Source organism: Meriones unguiculatus, chromosome 15 (assembly GCF_030254825.1).
Source record: "Meriones unguiculatus strain TT.TT164.6M chromosome 15, Bangor_MerUng_6.1, whole genome shotgun sequence".
In the NCBI taxonomy this organism is placed as follows: Eukaryota; Metazoa; Chordata; class Mammalia; order Rodentia; family Muridae; genus Meriones; species Meriones unguiculatus.
The window spans coordinates 53,755,322-53,777,785 of record NC_083362.1 but is presented as its reverse complement, the minus strand read 5'-3'; the positions used below and the strand labels follow the sequence as shown (position 1 = coordinate 53,777,785).

At 40.2% G+C, this 22,464-nt stretch overlaps 1 protein-coding gene across 11 annotated transcripts in view; it reads right to left on the bottom strand.

Moving 5' to 3' along the window:
* Unc80 (unc-80 homolog, NALCN channel complex subunit) overlaps positions 1-22,464 on the bottom strand; it is a 181,264-nt gene that overhangs the window by 43,603 nt on the left and 115,197 nt on the right. For 9 of the 11 annotated variants that reach the window (XM_060368545.1, XM_060368540.1, XM_060368538.1 and 6 more), the window contains 13 exons: positions 21,656-21,763; positions 20,465-20,603; positions 17,540-17,721; positions 16,827-16,958; positions 14,464-14,650; positions 13,751-13,882; positions 9,773-9,916; positions 6,839-6,939; positions 4,934-5,020; positions 3,828-4,011; positions 2,610-2,704; positions 1,256-1,345; positions 154-255 (listed from right to left, as the gene is read on the bottom strand). In XM_060368545.1, coding sequence (XP_060224528.1) covers positions 154-255; positions 1,256-1,345; positions 2,610-2,704; positions 3,828-4,011; positions 4,934-5,020; positions 6,839-6,939; positions 9,773-9,916; positions 13,751-13,882; positions 14,464-14,650; positions 16,827-16,958; positions 17,540-17,721; positions 20,465-20,603; positions 21,656-21,763 — 1,683 coding nt within the window. The remainder of the gene's footprint in view (positions 1-153; positions 256-1,255; positions 1,346-2,609; positions 2,705-3,827; positions 4,012-4,933; positions 5,021-6,838; positions 6,940-9,772; positions 9,917-13,750; positions 13,883-14,463; positions 14,651-16,826; positions 16,959-17,539; positions 17,722-20,464; positions 20,604-21,655; positions 21,764-22,464) is intronic. The other 2 variants (XM_060368537.1, XM_060368539.1) reach the window with 1 other exon arrangement.

Below are 22,464 nucleotides of genomic sequence, written 5' to 3'. Positions count from 1 at the left end.
CCCTTTAGGGAACAATCTACTGAGCAAAGTTTTCCACTCTTCAGTGCTTAGAGCGAGGATCACAATAGAATTGCAAACTCTCAAGCCCGGTAGCGTGCTTACAGATTAACCTCCCCAGAGCACAACCCAGGGTAAGGAGCAATGGCTACACACCTGTTTCTGAATGAGCTCCTGCCCCTTTTCCGGATGCATATGCACAAGGTTCAGCTGTGGAGACACGGACCTCCGGAAGGGATAAATGTCTCGAACATAGGTCTGTAGTGGGTTACAGAGAGAGAGAAACCAGCTCAAAACTAGTTATGTTTGATCTTCATGCCCTCTTTTCCCAGAAGTCAGGCGGATAAAATGCTCATCTATTTCCTAATGCTTTTTGTTCTTGCTGCCTTACACCCCTCATTTCCACAGAATCCTAAAAAAGAAAATGCCCGCTCCTCAGGAAAGCCTCACTCTGCCTAGTCCGGCTACCCACTATCTGACCTGGGAGCAAGGTCAGGAGAAACCTCACTTTGTTAGAGGGTTAGACTACAGCGAGGCTGGGGACCACCTCAGGTGTCACTCTGTATACTTGATCAGGTCCCCATCACCATGTTAAAAATAAGAGAAAGAACACCAAGGCAGAGCTACAATCCCAAACAGTCATGCGGTTGCCATTTGTATATGCATGTGATGGTTAGTCTTCACTGTCAACTTAACTTCATGGGCTGGGGACCGGGACAAAGACAGAGAGAGAGAGAGAGAAAGAGAGAGAGAGAGAGAGAGAGAGAGAGAGAGAGAGAGAGAGAGAGAGGAGAGTTGAGCACAGACACTCTTGGTCTGCTTCCTGACTGCAGATGGCATGTGACTGATGGGCGCCCTCTACTTGCCATCATACATTTCTGACCTCAATGGATTGTATTCTCTCAACTATGAGCCAACATTAACCTTTCCTTCCACATGGTATTTGGCCACAGCAATGAGCAAAACACAAAACATGAAATTTCTACATATATCAAGTGTGATACGTAGCTAAGTGCTTAAGAGGGAGTATCTCGTTCAGTGACTACGACTACCCCACAACACACAGTTATCACTTTCACTTTACAAATAAAGACGCTAAGGGATAGAAAGGTAATCAATTGGTCTGAAGCCCAGGGGACCCAAGTAATCATGATGATAATCTGAATCAGTGATGCCTGACCAATAGAAAGCTGCACTTAGGGAAGGTTTGTTGAACTTCCAACACAATTCAGCATGAACATCGTGATGGCATACTTACCTTATTGTAGTGGATGAGGTTCCATCGTTTATCCATGAGGAAATAATGTGTTGACTGTGATTCTGGGATGTTGAAGAACTCCAGACACTCCTAGGACAACAGGAATAAATTTTACAAATGCCTATCAAGATTATATTACTTGGTGGACAGACAGAATGCTAGAAAGACACAAGGTGATTATTATAGGGACGTGAGAACCTATAGTGATAAATTTACCTGAAAGTAATATTGTAAAGGCTGGTAACGTACATCATCTGTTCTTACAGTGTCCAAAGTGACATAGTTTTAACTCTGACTGAGTGAAGGTCTGTGAAGGAACTGGGCATGAGCTTGGGAAAAGCATCTTTAGTGGCAGAATAATCCAAACCACAATGCATCCAGTGCTTACTGTGTGCTGGTCCCAGCACTGTCCATGGAGATAACTTGTATAGTCAAACTAGGATTCATGAAAATGACCAGAGAGGGACTATGATTCCTGTTAGGCTGGCTGTGGTGAGGCCATGACACAGTCTGAATCTTGATAGCCACCATCCAGTGCAAGTATGCAAATGGGGTGATGTTAAGAGCTTGCTAACTTCAAAAGACTCTGGATATGCAATGGAGATCTTGAAAAAGTCTGAAAACAGGAGTCATGCTCCCTCCTACACTTTTCTACTTATATTGGGATCCAGAATGGGTTTCAATCATACCCAGTAAGGAAATACTGCTAAAGACTCAGACTATAGATGAGTAGAGATTGTTATCTTGCTGATTATTTTACATTAAAAGCCTTGCAGGCACAGGCAGCGATCAACTGTAATTCTTTTGAGAGGGTTGTTTTCATAGCTATTGGAAAGTTCTTTCTTTGCCCACTTGATTTATGCTAAGGTTTGTATTTCCTGTGTCACCGGTAATTTTCCTGTATTATATACAGTCCACTTGGTATTGCATCGGTTGACAGCTAGAATTTACTTCGTGAGTAAAAACCAGAAGCACAGAAAAACAAAACAAACACACAAACAAAAGCCTAAAACAGTAACCCTAAATGTTCCTAAACTGGAATCCACAGTTTTAGGCAGAGTTGGGAATAACATCCAAAGGCTACACTGCTGTTTGAGACAGAATTTGCCCAATTTTGCCCAATTTTGCCTACTCTAATGCAGAGCTAAAACATCAGCTAAAAGTGGGGGATGTTACGTAAGGGTAGAATGGCAGAGGAGGCTCTGGAGAGTGAAGCATTAGATGTGTTCAGTTGAATACAAAAACGCCATTTGTTACGATTCCAGAATGTGTTTACTGTGCAGCATGGGTATGCATAAAAAATCATTTCTGTCAAAAACAACAACAACAAAACCAAAACAGCACTATTTCCTACCTTCAGCAGGGCTTCGAACTGAGTGTCTTCATGCACGGGCAGCTGGGTTGGAATATCACACTCATTCTGTCCATGAACTACTAAGGTTTTGGTTCCTAGTCAAAATAAAAATCACTATGAACATAGTCTTTCATCTACATTTGAGCTTAAGACATAAAATACTAAAATTAAAATAGTATAAATAGGATGTTTTCCATTGTGGTTACTATCAAGGTCTTTCTATGTTAGGTGGTTTGCTTTTGAAGCAGGGAATTGCTCTTATATAGCCCAGGCTGGCTTCAAACTACCATGTAGCCAAGCCTTTAAGCATGAGTGACAATATGACTTTTTTGACATAAAAAAGAGCTGACTGCTCTTTTAAATACTCTACACAGCATACAAATGCATAATAACCCATTACCCATCGGATGATTGTCACAAATCAGGCCTTTTGAATAAGCAATTTGTATCAGAAACCAATTTACTCATTACAATTTGAGTTAGGAATTGCATTTATATGTCACACACATGGAAAGAAATCATGAAAAATGATTTTATTTTTCCACACCTAATTCTGGTTATAAGGCTAACACTGACAAGGCTGGTTTTAACGCGGGCTTCTTTGCTCGGAACCTGTATTCTCACCTCTGCACAATGTTGTGTTTCTCCTTATTTCAATACATGTATCATCTTAAGTTTTCACACTCCCCTCACAAAGATCAAACATTAGGAAAATCTTCATCTCACAGACAAACCAGCTGTGCTGGCTGAAGAGGAACAAACTCCATCTACAGTTTACAGCACACTTTGTATTCTTCTCTAATTCTCCCTCTTCCTGTTTTCCCCTTTTCCAACTTTTTATAAAGCTTCCTCTCATCGAGTCTACAAAGGCCCAGAGTCCTTGCCATACAAACAATGTCATTCACATGGCAGCAGTGCCAAAAATTCACTCACAATGGCTTTCAGTTCAGCTGGCCTCTGCGATAGACATAAATACATCTTTAACCTTGGCGACGCTTCAAGGACTGATTCCCAGGCACTCTGTTCACATGTCTGCCTTTTCATCTCGCAGCTCCTGACTTTTTGAAGGGGCTATTGTATTTCTTCTGACTATACCAAACAAAAATTACTGAATGCGTTCAATACTAGGGGCTGGGACTGTTTTTTCCTGGGAATGAAAAGGTCCCGTGTCTTTCAGAGGAGAATAGACATGTATAGATACACACACATATGAGTTACCTGGCATGGAAGCTGTGACCAACAGCTTCACTTCACATTGCTCCTTCTTCATCGTCTGCTTGAGATCCTTGAAGAAGAGGCCTTCCACATACCCGACCACCTCCCACAGGAAGGTCAGTGTGGCGGAGATGGCATCCATGCCCCACTCACACGGAGTCCTCACAAAGTACATGATGAGTCCTACCTGGAGCAAAAGAACAGCCACAGAGCCACATTTTTCCTACCCTCAAGTTCCCGTTTTCTTGGGCTTTTCTTTTTAAAACTAAGTCACCCTCACGTTCACAGTCTCTGCTCAGAGGCTTCTATAACACTTCCAATGCCATTAATAAGGAAGAGACACAACGGAAAAGCCTGACCAAGCTGGCTTGCATGTGTACTGGACACTTAGTGTTCCCTAGGCTAGCCAACAAGCAGACACTGAGATGACCAAGTTAGTCAGAGAGAAGACAAAGGAATTACAAACATTTCCTGCACTTTTAGATGTATGGTGTGAGCTAAGTTTATCACGCTGCAATAGATACATATACATATGGATATTTCTCTCATAAAAGGAAGGGAGCAATATCAATAAAGACATTTATTTGTCTGTTTGTCTGTCTGCCTGAATTGAGGGACAATTTCAGAGTAGTTAAAACATGCCCCAGTCCTCAAACTGCATAAATATTCATTTGGGGCTTAAGGGGAAGAATGTGAAGAAACAGGTAAATCTTGAAGGGGTACTGAAGAAGCTCTCAGAGCAAGATAAAGCATAAAGCTATGAAATGTGTGTGTCTGTGTGTGTCTGTGTGTATGTATGAGTGTGTGTGTTCATGTTGTGTGTGTGTGTGTGTGTGTGTGTGTGTGTGTGGTTTTAAACAGCAAAGTATGAGTAGGGAGTGGGGAGACTAAAAATGAACTAACATAGGGAAGTTACCTAATGCTAAAAGGAGAACCAAGACAATAACATTTATTGATGATCTATTATATGCCAAATCTTGTGCCAGGCAATGCTTTCCTCACACTAAAACTGGAAACTTCCACTGACCATTTTTCAATTACACAATTTTTGGGAATTTCTTGGGGAGGGATAGCCACATCTCTTTCTCCATGTTACTGCTGAGACTCACCAAGTAGTTGAACAGGATGTGTGACGTTTGAGCTGGGAAGTCTCCAATATTTAAGAGAAGTTTGCGCAGCATGTACATTAGCTCATCCTGGAAGAAGAACAGACGGGTCAAGCCCTTTACCAGCAGCCACGCTGTCAGAAGTTAACTGCTTAAAATTAGAGGGAAATCTTCCTAACTTTTGCCTATTTGTTAATTTCAACTACGTTCACCATTTTAACATGGCAGAAGAGAAACTAACCCATACATACTGATTCCACGTGTGATCCCTGCTATTCAAATGAGCCGGAAGACCTTTCCTTTTTGGATAACATACAAATATCACCAACCAGCATACGGTCATATTTTAAAATAACACTTGGCATTGTGTCTCCAGGTCACTGGAGAATCACGTGGGGGCTGTGTATCTAGTTGATTGTATTTGTCACGGCTTCTGGTTACAAAGGGAATGTGAGTAGGACCTAATCTGAGAAACTAATGCACACTCTAGGTTAATTGACTATTCTAATTTGGTTCCCTGGGTTTCGGATCAATGAGATAACATGAAGCCAAGGAAGACAAATTGAAATGTCTGCAATTAACCTTGCTTCCCAGAAACCACTAGTCTTCTAGTGAAAATAATCAGCATAGCGACACGATTAAAATTATGTTTAATTATCAGTTTGCTTCAGTATTATTCAGGAAACTATTTTCATTTGACACCTTACAGGTTGTCTGGTAAATTAGCTTTTTGGGTGATGGAGAGCTATTTGGGTTTGGTCGGGTGCTCTGTATCCTGATGCTAATTATTGACCCCCCCCCCCCCAATCTGGTGGCTGCCCAGACGAGCACATTCTCGTTTACACCTGTCCTGGTTGTGTAAACCTTGCCTAAGAAATTAGTCCTGTTTGACCAATAAAAAAGCCTGTTCCTGGGTAGGGCCAAAAGAAGGTAGGCATGGCTAAGGTTTAAGGGCCTTGGGGACAGAAGGATCATGGAAAATAAGAGACAGCTACCAGAAAAGGAAGGAAGAAAAGGGACATAATGGGTTAGCATGGGGAGGAGCTCATGGCCGGATCTGTATGGATGGAGGAAATTGGTTCAGATGAAGAACATTAACTAGTGTTTTGGGATTTTAGATAGGAGACACCCCCAAAAGAAACTATTAGAGCAGATGTCATGGGATGGGGGCTTGGAAGACAAAGATAGTTTAAGATATCTGCCACGCCCCAGACGAAATAAGGCTACTCTAAAATCTATAAGGTGCTTATGTCTTTTTGATTGTTATGGCGGGTTAGATAAATTAAAAGAAGAAGAATAAATACTACTAGACAATACTTTTAAATTAACCACAAAGAGAGAATTTACATATTGGAATAACCCCACTAGCATTCCAGGCTACCAAACAACTAGAATTCCATACATGTAACCAACCCTAAAAACTTCAAACTGCATCTAGCCTTTGTTTAAGATATTGAGAATCACCAGGCGGTGGTGGCACACACCTTTATACCAGCACTGGAAGTCAGGGGCAGGTGGATCTCTGAGTTTGAGGCCAGTATGGTTTACAGAGTGAGTTCCAGGACAGCCAGGGCTGAACAGAGAAACCCTGTCTCAAAACAACCAAATACACACACACACACACACACACACACACACGCACACGCACACGCACACGCACATTGAGAATCCTGAAAGTCTTCGGGTTACCAAGCAATGCACTGTGCACACATGGAAAGATCAATTACTGAAGGAAGCTGAACTGAAATAGCAAAATTTAATACTTGTTTATCAGTACTTTAAAGGCATCATTTGGCCACATGTCAGAGTAAGTTATCACACTGTTAGCACACGGCAGCTCTGCACAGTCCTCTGCTTGCTTTCAGCAGAGATCACACTCATAGCTACTGACAAGGAAAAGGCACTCACTTGTCTATTGCTGATGGTCAGCTTTTCCAGGAAATGTCGGAGAACTGTTGATGGATCTTCAATCAGACAGTTCCACAAGACTTGCTGGGCCACAGCGCTGACTTTAGGAGAGAAAAGAAAGTGGCCATAAGTCCCTCAAGCAGAAGAAGTTTTCAAGCAGTTTACTAAGCTTTATAGAGTTCTTTCTTTCTGCTTGAGTCCCGGGGGTCTAACTGCTGACCTGCCAGGCAAGTTGTGCCCAGTGGCCCAATAGTAGCACGATGGTTAGTTATGTGGGGAACTGACCACTTTCTGATCAGATTTGAGGCCTCTGAACAGGATGGATTTCTGGCTGGTACTGTAATTTGGTCAACAGCCCATGACTAGAGAGGAAACAGGCTGAGGTGGGAACCCACTGGTGTTTTACTAAATAGTCACGTTGTCTAACTACCTTCTCAACATCTATGTTTATGCCCACAGATTTGTGCTGCTCTGAACCTTGGTTAGCGAGGCTCCATTTTGCAGTGAGAATTGCTTAAGATGGAGACTCATGATTGGTTCAAGTCCTCCGGGTAAGTGGTTGCAAGTATTCAGCCACTGAGTGGGTGTTGTGTTCTGTATGAACCTCCTTCTATGCAAGACTCAGGAAACACGGAAGAGTGAGTAGAAGGAATGTAGCTCACAACCATCTGTAATTCCAGTTTGAAGAGATCTGATGATCTTTGGTCTCTGCAGGCAGTGCAAGGCACAAATGTGGTGTAGGGGGGCAGAACACCATACACATAAAAATAAGGTAAAATTAAAAAAAGAAAGAAAAAGAAAGAAAGCATCAAGTTGGGCAGGGGAAGGATTGGTGGGTCCCAGAGTAAGTTTGAGGAAGGCAGAAAGAAGGGCGCAAAGACTAAAATTGTAAAATGTATAAAAATTTCAAAACATTAATAACAGTATTACTTTTTAAGATAATACAAAAGTGCAAAATGCAATAAAGCTCATTGGCTCTCGAAACACTTTTTGTATTGAAAAATGAAAAGTTGCCAATCTTGTTTCCCTTTGTAAGGAAAGGAAACAAGAGTGAGTTGGTCTTTACGTATTGGCATTACTTTGCAAGAACTGCCTTCGCAAGTGTACACAGTTGTCCTTGACCCGGGGACCAAACTAATGTTGAAAATGTAAGCCTTTATTAAATTAAATCCAGATTTCATTGTTTTTTTGTCATAAATTCTGCTTTAAAATTTAGTTTTTATTTTATTTAAACAATTTTCATATTACTTATTTTATTTTATCTATATGAATGTTTTGCCTGCCTATATGTATGTACACCATGTATGTACCTGGTGCCTGCAAAGGTTAAATTAGAAGAGGATATTGGATCCCTTGGGACTAGTTACAGACGGTTGCGATCCACCATATTAGTGCTGGGAATCAAAACAAAGCTCCTAACTGCTGAGCTATCTCTTCAACCCCTTTGTAAGTTCTTAAGTTATTTAGGTTTTAAAATGTGGTTAGGTTTAAAATGCAAATGAACTAGAGTCAAACTTTTACTATCCAATTCAGCGAGATAAAGTAGTTGAGTCGGCATTAATTAGGTTCCTAGGAATAAATATACAATCCTATCGGGAAAGCTGCTACTTCATTATAACACAAGGTCAGGCTAAGCTTCCCTGGATGCCTTGAGGTAGGAAGCAGAAGAGTGGCACTCAACAGCTCATGACATCCAGTTTGAACTGTGGTCTTCAGTTCTGCTGGCTTCGAAGCTAAAAATTTAGAATGTCGCATGAATCTATCATTCAGTATTTTGAATAAATAGTATCAATTTTAAATTAAAATCAGTAGCTGTACTATGAATAAGAAATATATAAACATAAACTTTAGTTTTCAAGCATATTTCCAAATAACTAAAATGTGTGTGTGTGTGTGTGTGTGTGTGTTTGTATTCGTGTGTGTGTGCATGCATGCACGTGTGCATGCCTATACATCTGGTGCTGGAGACTGAACAGCTGGGCTTAAATATACAGGGAAAAGGTTCTACCACTGAGCTCTATACATAATCCAGAGATAGGGTTTCTAGGTTGGACCTGTTTACTAAAATATCCTTATGAGACTTAAAAAATATCTCACCGCTTCGGTAAAGCAATGTGATGTTTAAAATGTGGAAATACAAGAACAAATTAAAGAAAAAAATAAAAAAATAAATTTCATCAATATAGAAAGAGGTGCTAAGTGTTGGTGCCTGCTTTTCATATTTATATAAACCATACATACATATACTTCAAAGTAGCATATAGGTAATGTTTTAAACTTTAATTAGCGTTACGCAGAACACTCTTTAATTTAATTTAATTTCCTTGACTGTGCCTTCCGAAGTGTTGAGAATGCTATCATGCAGAGGCAACAAGGTTAATTGATCTCTTGATTATCATGTGCAAGACCTGGGCTCAGTCACTAGCCAGGAATAAAAAAGGAACACACACACACACACACACACACACACACACACACACACACACAAGAATACTCTTTTGTCCATTATAAATATAGCATTTTATCCCTATTTTATCCTTTCAGTCTCTTCTTAACTAGTATCTGGGAAGGTAGTCAAGTGGGAACGAAGGCTTTCATGCTGGTGGATTAATAGCTAAGATTTCTGAGGCGGGCGAAATCACTGCTGACTCCTTGATAGTCAAATAAGTGCCGTTTAATTTTCTGGCAATAAAACATTTTTCATGGACCTAGGTACTGACCTTAATGAAATTTCTTGGTAAAGGCACTAAAAGCAGTAAGAGGAGGTAGAGAAAGCGATAGATTGGCATGCTATGTCTAAAAAATGTACAATCATAACATGTACACAGAACAATCAAGCACATGGTCAGCAGAGCTGTGTGCTCAAGAGAAAACTGCTGTTTCCATTCAGGCGAGCAGCACAAGAAGAGAACGGTTTGGCTGGCCAGATGATACCTGCTACTCCATCTTCCCGCACCTCACCGTCCTCCATTAAATGGACAATGGGAAGGACTGCTGCACAGATGCATGCTGGGAATACTGCTTGTGGAGGCTGAGGCACGTGGTGGTTTGGGGTGTGCTCAGTGGTGTGTTCCTCATCTGGAGAGAGAGAGAGAGAGAGAGAGAGAGAGAGAGAGAGAGAGAGAGAGAATTTTAACGTAACAGCAATTTGTAGTTCAAACCCTGTTTGGCAATGCAATCAATAATATTGCTAAAATAAAAATAAATGTGACTTTATATAGAGTGCTTTCCCATTATAAGACAACAAAATCAACCCGCTTTCCAAGTGCTGTCATTAGTTTTAAGTTGCAGAGAAAGAAAAGCACAGACATATCGAGATAGGAAACAAGTTCGTAATATGAAATCAGAGAAAATAAAATTCTAAGTGAGGGCTAAGGCGTTTGTCATAGATACCCCATGTCACAAACATGTGTAAGAGATTTATGAGCATGAATATGGAGTAGCACAAAGCAGGTGAACTTAGGGTAAAAATAATGTGATCCTGTCAGATTATCGTCCTCATTTGAGAAATACAATGAAAATTAAAGTTGGTGATTACTTCATTAGAATAAAGAAAAGGGCAGTAAAGGAAATAAAAAAAAGTCGAGGATGGTAGTAAAGTTATTTACCAGTATATTAATATGAAAAGAAAGTCACTGTTATTAATGCAGAATAAACATTTTTATAAAATATAAAGAACATTGGGTCTTTGAGTATCCTATCTTAATTTCTATGACTCTTTGAGATTTTAAATAGGTCCTGTGAAGGGCTAGAAGGTAAAAGCTTTATTAAGTTGTTGTAAATCCTACTTTCCCATTAAGTGTATATAGTTATTAAAATGATAGGTGGTTGTGTAGCTAGATGATAGACACTTTGTCACATTATGAACTTTATCCACTCTCAATACAAAAAAAAAAAAACAAAAAACAAGAAAATGCTGTTTGTATTCAGGAACAAAGACAATCAATAGAAACTGCTCAGATGTGATGGTATGTATTAGACAATGATTTTAAAGCAGCTATGACGACTATGCTGTCTTTTCCTGTAAATGCCACATAAATGTAAAAGTGCTTATGATAGAAAATACATGTTACAAACTGTTTCATGTGACATTTTGTCCTTTAATATGGCAGATATAAATCTTAGTTTATTTATAAATTACATTAAGTGAAAATGAACTCAATTTTCCAAACAAAAGGCAGAATTAGTAGAATGGATAAAAAGCTTGACATACAAGCTTGACTCAAACACCATCTATATAGAAGAAGCATAACATTGTTTCAAAATTACAAAAATAAATCATCTGAACATAAATGAAAAGAGAATTGAAATGATGAACTTTATACTAGATGATATGCACTTTAAGAAAAAAATCTCTACTACAGTTAAAGGATGTGTTTTGATAGAGACTCAATTTATCAGGAAGATTAATTATATGCATATAATTAATAATTTTATAAGCATATAAAAGCACACCTTTAAAGTGTTTGAAGCAAATAATGGCAGAATTAAATAGAGAAAGAAGCAATTTCACAATAATCAGTGGACACTATATCACTTTTCATAAGAGAGCAGCTGGACAGAATTCACATGGAAGTCAAAGATTTCAATAGCACTGCAAACCAGACAGACCCAGAGTGTCAATAGAGAGAAACACTGCTACCCCCTATATGTTGGAAGGAAGCCACGGTAAGCTTCAAGGACTGGCTCACATGAAGTATGCTCTATTGTAATGAAATCAGATGTCAATAGCATCTGGGGAATTCACAAATAGTGCTAATTACCTTGATTCCAAATAATCAGTCAATCAAATGATAACTCACAGAGGAAATTAAAAGGGCTCCGATGCATAAGAAAATGACAACAACATATCTCTAAGTTTGGAATTCAGCAAGAACAGCGTTTAGAGGACGACTTATATCTGTGTGTGTACTCAGCTATGTATGTATTCTGATACTAACATTAACTGAGGACATCGTCACAAGACATCAAAACTGTGGGCCAATGTTCCTTATGAACACAAAACCTTCATCAAGGTCTTGCCAGCCGGGATCTGAAACCATGTAAAAGGAAGACTGATACTTTGAACAAGACGGTTTGTGTTTGGAATGGAATGTAAGCATGGTATAACACATGAAAGAGCTAATACAACACACCATGTCAATTAAATGCAGAAAACAGCACATGAGAGATAACTCACAACCAAAATACATGAGAATTTTAATGGATACATAGAAACCATTTGACAAACACCGGATTATTTCATGATTAAAATACTAAAACCCTGACAATCAAAAAGAGTTTCCTTCATGTCACAAAGACCATTCACTAAAAATTCAGGCTTAATATCATAACTGATGGCCAAAGGCTAAATGTCTTCCACTTAGTACTGGTGGCAAGACAAAAAGTGTATCTGGCCACAGTTTTTAGTAAAACTGTCCTTGAAACTTAGCAGAGGTAATTAGTCAATAAGAAGAAATATAAAGAAACTGCATTAGAAGAAAGGGAGTGAGTAATCTCTGTTTGCGAATGACATGATTTTATATAGAGAAGATGCTGAGGAACATACACAAACTATAATAAACTATCTCATCAAGTTTTTTTTGGCCATAAAATATATACAGAAAAGTCAATCTTTATTTCCTTTTTAAACATTTTTCCTTTATTATTAGTCAATCTTTATTTCTACACGCTAGTAATAAATAGTAAGTGAAATTAGAAGAACAAGTTCCTGTAAACGGGCAACAGCAACAAAAGAATAAACTAGGAATAATTTCAGAAGAAGTGTAAGATTTGTAGGCCAAAACCCACACACATTATAATAGTCTAAGTGGATAGATAGCCCATGTTCATGGATTAGGAGCCTTACTATGCCCCATATTGGTTAAGATACACCATCTGCTATTTACGAAGAATGTTGATGAACCCATCTTAAAATTTACGCAGGAATGCTAAGAGATCAAGACCAGCTAAAATAATCTAAAAAAGAAAAGCTGGGCACAGAGGTCTTTTCTGAGACTGATACTCCAACCAAAGACCATTCATGGCTATTACCTAGAACCCTTGCGCAGATGTAGCCCATGGCAGCTCAGTATCCAAGTGAGTTCCCTAGTAATGGGAACAGAGACTGTGTCTGACATGAACTAAGTGTCTGGCTCTTTACCCCCCACCTCCCGAGAGGGAGGAGCAGCCTTGCCAGGCCACAGAGGAGGACAATGCAGCCAGTCCTGGTGAGACCTGATAGGCTAGGGTCAGATGGAAGGGGAGGAGGACCTCCTCCATAGGTGGACTTGGAGAGGGGCTTGGGAGGAAATGAGGGAGGGAAGGTGGGATTGGGAGGGAATGATGGAGGGGGCTACAGCTGGGAATAAATTGTAATTAATATAAAAATAAATTAAAAATAAAATAAAAAGGAAAAGGAAAAGATGAGAGAGGACTCTCACGTTCCAATTTAAAAACTTAACTAGAAAGCTGTAGCCAAGACTGCCTGTGATTGGTATCAACATAGAAACCAAAACAGATCAGAATAATGAAATCATGAGAACAAAGACAGACTCACAGTCTGTGAGTGATCACAGTTGAGTGATTTATTTATTTATTTATTTTAAATAGTGCCAAGAGCTGGGTTGGTGGCATGTGCCTTTATTTCCAGCACTCAGGAGGCAGAGGAAGGTGGCTCTCTTCCTCTGTATGAGGGCAGCCTGGTCTTCAAGAAAATTTAAGGGAGAGTGGAATTCGTAATTAATAAAAAGGACAGCAAGGTACATCTGAGCGAAAGAATAAAGATGGATGCTAATATGTAACCAAAATGTTCATTTTGAAAATTGTTCTCCTAGCTAAACATGAACTCTAAGCTATAAAGCACTTCTGATAGTAGAATAGGTTTTAGAAGAAATTAGTCATCAAGAACAACACATTGGCAACGGGACACACCTTCAGCACTGACTGCTGAACGTACGGACCACACTGACCCTCTGCGGAAGGAATAATTTCTGTGGGATGTGCTGGATGTGCAAGATGGACTCACGGACAGCCGTCGGGATGTCAGATTGGCGACTTCTTCTACTGGCAAACAGAACAGGAAATGTGAATTTTGTTCTTATATCCCCAATGTAACACTACCACAAAGTAAAGTTGCACCCGTATCAAGTACTATTTTTCTCCACCATAGCACTTCAGTAACTTACTATACACTTAGGAAACATAATGAAGATCTTCTACTGAGAAGGAAAATTACTTCTAAAACTTCCCACAATGACAGAACAGAGAACCAAGGAATTTAGAATGGTCCATGAATCATTTTTTCGATAACCAGCAGAAAGCTGTCTACACTTGGGAAGGTTGAAGGTGATGGATGGACTAAGTCATTTTAAATAAGAGTCAGTGCATCTGCTGTCTTGTTTATTGTGGACTGAGCCTTCCTGAATCACAACCAGTGCTGGTCTGTTGTCAGACTGATTTGTTCAAGGTTACTACCACTCTCCAGACACAGGAAAACTCTACATTTTAGAACACTGCATCTGTTTTCTCCTTGTAAGGGAGCGATAGGAGAGGACATGTCACATGGTGTCATCCTTGTTTGTCTGAGAGTAGGTCATTTCCCTGAGGAGTAGCCCACCCCCATGACATCACAGCTATGAAGGCACCTTCTTCCTCAGGCTCTGAGTTGGGTGTGCATGTGGGCTCATAGCAAGCCTCCTGGGTGATGGGGATGGCGGTGATGAGGCTTGCCTCACGACCGAGACGTTTCTTCTCTTCCTCCTGCTGCAAGTTCTTTAAGATGTGCTCTGCTCTCTGATGGGAGCGGGACACAGCCCGGGCAGAGAAGGATTTCTGTGGAGACACAAAAGCAAGTCTTCTTACAGGATCATAGACACAGAGAGTGACCCAACAAGTAACTTAAAGTTGAGAGTTTGCCCTAAGAAAATATTAGGTCATCTATGCCCTAATCAATGAATATATTTGTAGAGATTTTCTATTACATTTCTACAGTTGGTGACTTTCCCCTCACCACTCATTAATCTAAGTCCCCAAGAATGTCTGTAACTTCTGGAGACAGTGCTATTTCACATGTTCAGGTGATATCAATTCACTATTTAAACATGAAAGGCAACTTTTATTTAAACTGGCTTTAAACAAAGCACGTTTATCGTATAAGGTTAGTAAGATAGAAAAACAACATGCTAAGGAAAAAGAAAGCGATATAGCTCTCAAATAAGCTAGTGAGTTATACTGTTTATTTCATTTTATCAATCAAGTAGCACAATGTAAATAACATTCATCAATAAGTACAGCCGCGCACTTGAAATACTTTGTAGGAGAATGCTATTGAATGGAAAGTAAAACACTGGAAGGCATTACCCAGGTTGAATGTAAAATATGAAGTGAAAAAAGAAACATTAAAACCAATCTACTGTTCCACAGGCAAAAGATAAAGAGAGACAAAGAACTGAAGATTCATTCCACGCAGTGGCTACGCCATTCATGCCTTTCTTAATCGTGATGCTACTGCTGAGAGCCGTAGGGACAGAGTTGGTGGTCAGAGCTAGGTCAGAGTCTCTCCTTACAAATTTGAAGCAGAAAAGCCATTTCACACCTCTCTGCTACTCTCTAGCCAAATGAGGTTGTAGTGACATCTGGAGACCTTGGCTTCATTCATACAAGCCCCGTTATGTAGGATATTAACATGCGACTAACAGTTTAACCACAATGGATGGCACAACAGTGGCTGAGAACAATGGATCATATGATTGCCTTCCAGAGCCATGTAGGTAAGATGGTCTGTTATAAGGCTAAATGTAGGTATTAGAAAAGGAGAGAAAGTGAAAGCTGGATATAAAATCTGAAAATGTTTTTTTAAATCCATGGTTGGAAAATAGTTATTTGAATCTATAACTATATGGGAATCCATAACTGTTTGGGAGAAGAGCCAAAGATACTTATATTGGTGGACCAGATGCTTGAGCTGCTGCAAGTATGAGGGAAGGAACAGGTGTACCTTCCTTGTCATCACTGGGCATCATGCATGGAGATGGCATACGTGGGGGAGTGTAAGTAAAATCACCTTGTGAGGGAGGGAGAAGGGGCTCAGACAAACTGTTCAACAAAGAACACTGAACGTGCCTAGAAAATCTATGTATAATCTGCAGAGATGTTCAATTTAACTTCGCATAGTCAACTAACATTTTCAAAGATGTGTGAATTAAAATACCAATAGTTTATTTTACCACCCAAAGTAACTAAATTAGAATAGTGTGGACTGAAGTCACCCATCCCAACCACCACCCTCCAAGTCACATTGCTACTGAAGACGTTGTAGACTGACTGACCAGAATTTCTTGATTTTGGAAAGTAGAAATGTTGCAGAGTGGAAGCCAAAATTATCTTAAGTTCTCTTTCTGTTTTGGCTTCACTTTTGCCTTTTTTTTAAAAAAATATTCTTAATTTAGAGGTGTGTTATTCAATAGATGATAAAGATGTGGTTTTGGAGAATCATCTGTTTTAAAAGGCATATATTGTCTGTTTTTATTCTGTGGATAAATGTAGCTGTATCTGAGTCATGTTACACGTAGCAGTGACACATACGAGCCCTGTATCACCCAAGGTCTTGAGCAATGGTGGCAATGATGGTGGTGATGACAATAAGATGAGAAATAAGAAGAACCAGAATCTGCTGACTCTTCATTTTCACTCTTGCTGGACCCATATATTTAAGAATCAGGCAGTTCACATACTGCAGTTAAATTAATATAACTAAAAGCAGCAGCAAAAATGCTCCCCTTTGTAGCAAATAAATGCCTCTTTGTTGGATACTTTGACAACAAAACAAAACAAAACAACCAACCAAACAAACAAACAAGCCCAAAACTTATCTTGATAAAAGCTAGTTTCTAGTGGCCACTATGGCTTTCTGTGTTTTTACATTTTCATGACGTGGATGGCCAAATGGTCTCAGTACATGCATCCCATGCATTGTGGAGATATAGGAAAAAGAGGGCCTGTTACTCACAGACTGGTCTTCGTTAATGGGGTCCTGGACACTCCCACTGCACTGAGGGACCCATGGAGGGTCAAACATTGGGACGGAAGGCATTCCAAGTACTGGCGAGGGCAAGGTGAAGTTTATGCTGGGAGGCGGGATCTGTTAGTAGACATCAGAAGCATGAGGTGAGTAGGAGCTGGAATGAGTCTGAGGTAGAATTAAACATGATCTGCCTAATTAGGTGTCAAGGGTCTGAGTGGTTCCTTAGAGGTACAAGAAACATCAGAGAAAAGGGCTGTTTTCTAAGACTTCTCTGCTAATAAGACACGAGATGATCCTCTTTGGACCTCAGTTTACTCATCAGTGAAATGATGTGTTCTAACAAAAATTAAGTTTGTGCTGATCACTCTATTCTGCCCCAAACATCTGTATGTGTGCAGATAACAAAAGGCCTAGATGGTTACAACCCAAACTTAGCTGTCTACCCCTGAGGATGGCTATGCGATATTCAGGCTGCTACTAGATTGAGTTTTTTGTTCTATGTTCTAGTATATTTCAATTTGTTTAATTAAATTGTATTTATTTATATATGAGTTAAGTTTACTGATATGGTCAGAGGAAAGACAACGTCTCTGGCTGTGCATAGCCAGTCTGTGTTTTATGATTTGTGACAAGCCCTGGGTTGGTTGTGCTAATCTAATTCCTGTGTAGATAGATAGCACCCCTACAGCACCCCTCACCTTAAAAATCTGCTGTGCTCCTTCCTCCATCCTGGGCCAGACCTGATACCGAAACCTCCAGAGTGTGTGGAACTTGAGGACAGCATTCAGCCTCTGTACAGTCTCTGCATGGTGGAACTCAGACATCAACATGTCCGACACAGCTTCAGGAACCTTCACCGCACACAACAGGAACATGGCGGCTAGAGACAGCCAACAATGAACTCATCAGCTGCATACCTTAAGATGATGCATTGTTTCCGGGGTTGAGAGGATATGGGGCCTTCTCCTCTCTCCTCTCCACCACTCTGGGAGTGAAGTCTGGCCACTGGCAGTGGCCAGAGCTAACAATGTTCCAGATACTAGACACAAACGGCAAACTGTGTTTGACCGGACATCTAAGAGCTGGTGCCAAAGCAGGCACAGCAGGACAATTCAGCAGAATACTCATTTAAAGCAAAGTTTCCTTTGGCTCATGGGGAAAAGGCAGAGCCAGAGAAATCAATGAAAAGAGTTACACAGTGAAATGTGCTATTTAGGAAATGGCCAGACTCTGCTAGCTATCTGAGGACGGAGCATGAAGACAGTCCTTCAAGCAACCTCAGTTCTATCACCTATATGAAAAGCAAAGCCTGTGATATAGATTCTACTCAGAACATCTGCTCTTCTCAGAGACTGGGAAGCAAAGGTGGTTTCATGAATTGGAAAACTTAAAATCTTAAATTTTGGCAAAAGCTAAGTATTAATAAGAGAGTCATGGTGGTGATAAGTTTGTGAATAATGAGAAAGAGAAACAACCCCATAGCTCTGACAGAAGAGCCAATGGCAGGCATAAAGACATAATCTACACTCTGCTAGAGATGCGACCTGTATTCAATTGTGCTAACAGCACTGAGGTTGCGTCCTAGCTTTGACACTTCTTTGCTGCATGATCTTGGACAAGCCTCTTAACCTCGTAGCTTCCATTTTCTTCCCTTGAAAATGTCCAGGAAGGATGTTGGTTTGTGCATGATAATACCTGACTCCAAATTTGCTATTCCAGTAAGGTAAAACGATGTACAGAGAGGCACTTTGTGCTTTCATTGTGAGCCTGAGCCTCTCATGGCTGTCTGACCATCTTTTGGGCCTGGGAAATGCTTTGTGAAGTGAGAAGTATGTTGGAGTTCGGAAGTGCATTTTATTTTTCTCTGGCAAAGTGACAGAAAGCAAGGCTATCTACAGTGTGCAGTCAGAAGGTTTGGGTTTGATTTTACGACTCTCTGAGTGGGATGAAGTTACACAAGTTCCTTCAAGTCTGTCTTCAATTTGCTCATCTATAAATTGAGCAACTTGTGCTGGGTAGAAGGGCACACCCCCGTGATTCTAAAATAAGGCTGAGATTGAAGGCCAGCCTGGGCTACACAGTGAGAACTTGTCCCAAAAACAACAGCAACAGAAAAAAAAACCCAGCAAAACAAAAAGAAATTAAATTTTATGAACAAAATTGTGACATAATTCTACAATAAATGCTACTTACTATGGTCATTAGCTTTTGATAAGCCTTTTCAGTCTAGCTATATAAATTTCCACTCTTCATTTTTTAAGTGCATTCTACCCTGCCTTAATTTTTAAACACCATGTTAATACTTTACATTATGGAAGAGTTCTAATTTAGTCTCCTTACCAAAATAGTTTTCTTGTAACAGTCATAAGCTGCCAGCAGATCCAACTGTGTGTGTGTGTGTGTGTGTGTGTGTGTGTGTGTGTGTGTGTATTATTTTGGCCGGTGCTTTGAGACTATCTCTATACTCCTTCTTTCTACAAACCCTTCTCCTCAAGAGACCCCTGGCATCCTCTGCCTCAGCTGTCACGTGCATCAGCATACAAGTGTCTTCTGACTAACTGAAAATGTCATCAGTTACTGTTCACCTGCAATCAATCACTACTTTAATTTCTTTATTTTCTCACTGGAGATGAAACTAGAACCCTCTACACACTAAGCAAGTGCTTGGCCAGTGAGCTACATCTTTAATCCCTGAGGCTTCTCTTTGTCAGGGTCTTACCATGTAGCTCATGCTACACTGGAGCTCAACTATCTATTCCAGACTGGCCTCAACTCAGGATCCTCCTGCCTCCACCTTCTGGGTGATGGAACTATAGGCATACACCACCACAAAAACCAAGTGATGCCGTGTGTAAGTTGGACAACAGTTTTTATATAACTGCTAGCTCAGATCCTGTGAGCAATTGTCTATAGTAACTTTAGAAAGTCCACACCTGTGATAATACAGTCTATAAACATTCTGAGTCCCACTCATCTGTCTAATGCTATAAGCATGTAGTCCCTTTGTGAAACTTCCAGCATTGTCAAACTAATTTCCCCAAGTGTTCTAAGCACACAGAATGTATTTTCCTATCCATGTCATTTTGCCCACATTATTTTCTCTAGGCTAACCATGTGTGTACGTGTTTTAGTTATTTGCTTGTTTTTGGGGACAGGGTCACATGTAGCCCTGGTAGACCTTGAACTCACTATGTAGACAAGGATGACTTTGAACTTCTGTTCCTTCTGCCATCCGATTCTCTTTGGTGGAGGTGGTCCAAGCATGCACCACCTTGCCCGGCTTTACATGGTACAGAGGACCCAACCCAGCGATTTGTGTATAACAGTCAAGCAGTCAAGCATTCTTCCAACTGAAGTTTACCGCCGAGCCCAGAGAATTCTGTTTTAGTCATAGAACACTAATATACCAAGAGAGAGCTGATGATCTTGTAAGAACACACAGTACAATTTGAAGGATGCTCTGCAAATATGGGTTTGTGTTCCTCAGGCGTACACCTCTATCAAGAGGTCTACAAACTTCTGTCATCCTGATTTAGGATTGAAGGTACCTTTTTCTCGGTGTCATGTCAATACTGCAGTCACTAACGGCCATAGGAGCCAGTTCCCAGCCAGTATTTCTTTACCTGCCGCCCCTGCCATGTGCTCATCCATGCTGAGGAGCAGCTCCCAAGCAGCGGGCTGGATGTCTCCATACATCTCCTCCGTCAGAATCGGAGCTGCCTTGATTAGCAGAGACAGGGGAGCGGGTGACAAGCTCATCACCTGGGGAGAGATGCAAACCACACCTCAAAATCTCCTAAGACGACAATTACCTCTTAAAACTTAAGAACCATCTCCCTTCTCTGATTGAGGTGGATTTAGGTGACGTGGCGAGTAAACCTTACACTCTATTAGTTGACGCAAGTCAGAAAGAAATATTGATCTTGTAATATTTTCATCACACAAAAAAAGTCTTAAAATTACTCAAAAAATTAACCATGGAGTGTGGGTACCTCTACAGAAAAGAAAAAAAGAATAGACAACCATGGATTTGTCCTCAAAGTTCTGTTAGATTTTTAAAGTCTTTTTTCTTTCATTTTCTCTGTGTTAGCAGATTGCCACTGAAAACCACATGGGACCTGTAACTCATAAAGGATTCTATTTATAAAGTTAACTTCTGAACTTGGATGACATTTCCCTTTGAAACAATGTGATTATACATTGTGGCTCGCAAAGTCCTTCTTAGTCAATCATTTCTTATAATTTAGGTTATACATACAGGTTATAGGCATCACTTTAAACATTCTAGGAAAATATGAAAAGCCCTTCCTCCCCATAAGAGAAAGGAATGGTTTCAAGCTTAGATTTGTAAGAGCAGTAGAATACTATGTCAAGGACTGGATAAGCATGCCAATGTACTATTTTACTTAATCCATGCAATAATCCTTTGAGACATGTAATCCCTGTTTCATAAATGAGACAACAAAGATCAATGGAAATAAAATTCCTTGCCCAAGTCTCAGACTAGGCGTATGCACTGGACATTCTCATTTAGAAGCCTGTGGAGAGCCATTCCATGATAGTGAGCAATTGGCTCCATTGGAGACAGCATAGTTGGGGAGGGGCACCCAACCAAAACTTCTGGCCTCGTTCAGTGGCAACTGGCTGTCTAGCTAGAAAGATTTTTTTTTCTCTTCTCTTGCATACCAATTAAGGGACATTCATGGCAACATAGTGCCAGCTTCTGTTTTGTCTCCCAAACTCTCATGAGCAGGGTGTATAGGGGCTCTTTCCTGGTAATGCCCCATGCATGTTTCTGATTCACATGCTCATACCTGGAGCCTGATGTACTTCAGCATCCCGGAGTCCTTTTTCCCTTCCAGGTTGACATCTGAAACTCTCTTCTTCAGAGAAGGTGTCCTCAGGCATGACTTATCTGAGCACTAAGAGAAGGTGAGTTGTGAACTGAAGGTTGTTTTTCAAAACCCATACATAGTGCTCTCTGCCTCCCGGTTTCTCCCCGATACCACCTTTTCATTGAAAGGATAGTTTTAAGTTTCTTGTTTTGTTTTGTTTAAACAGGCCTAAAACTTTTGAAAAACGTTGGTGTTGTTGAGAAAAGGGGATTAAATACGATTACTATGAAGCTTCTCTTTCACATCTGGAGAGCAAGGATGCAAGAGATAGAGTTATCTGGCCAAGTTGCAAAGCTTGTTAGCTGCTGAATATGGGAAAGACAAAGATTTCCATATTTTCATTTCAGGTTTAATTATTTTCTGTCAAGTGGCTAAAAAAAAAAACCCACAAATTTAAATAAATGTTAATTTGGATAAAATACACTCTGTTTTAATGTATGCTGAGGTATGTGGTCGGGGAAGAAAGGGAGTACTTCAAATGTTGACACGGAAAAGGGCAAAGAGCTGTCAGGGATGGATGAGTCAATAGTACCTGCCATCTCAACATGAATTGTCCAGGGAAAGTGGTTTCTTGGGAAAAAAAAGTCTAGAGAACACAACAGTTCTCCTTGCCAATTATGCCTTCAACCTGGCTCCAAAACAGGCCATTTCACTTGCATGAACAAACATGAGACAATGCCTTCCTCTGACTCCCCAGGTGCCAAGCCTGGAAGGGTCAGTGCAGTTTG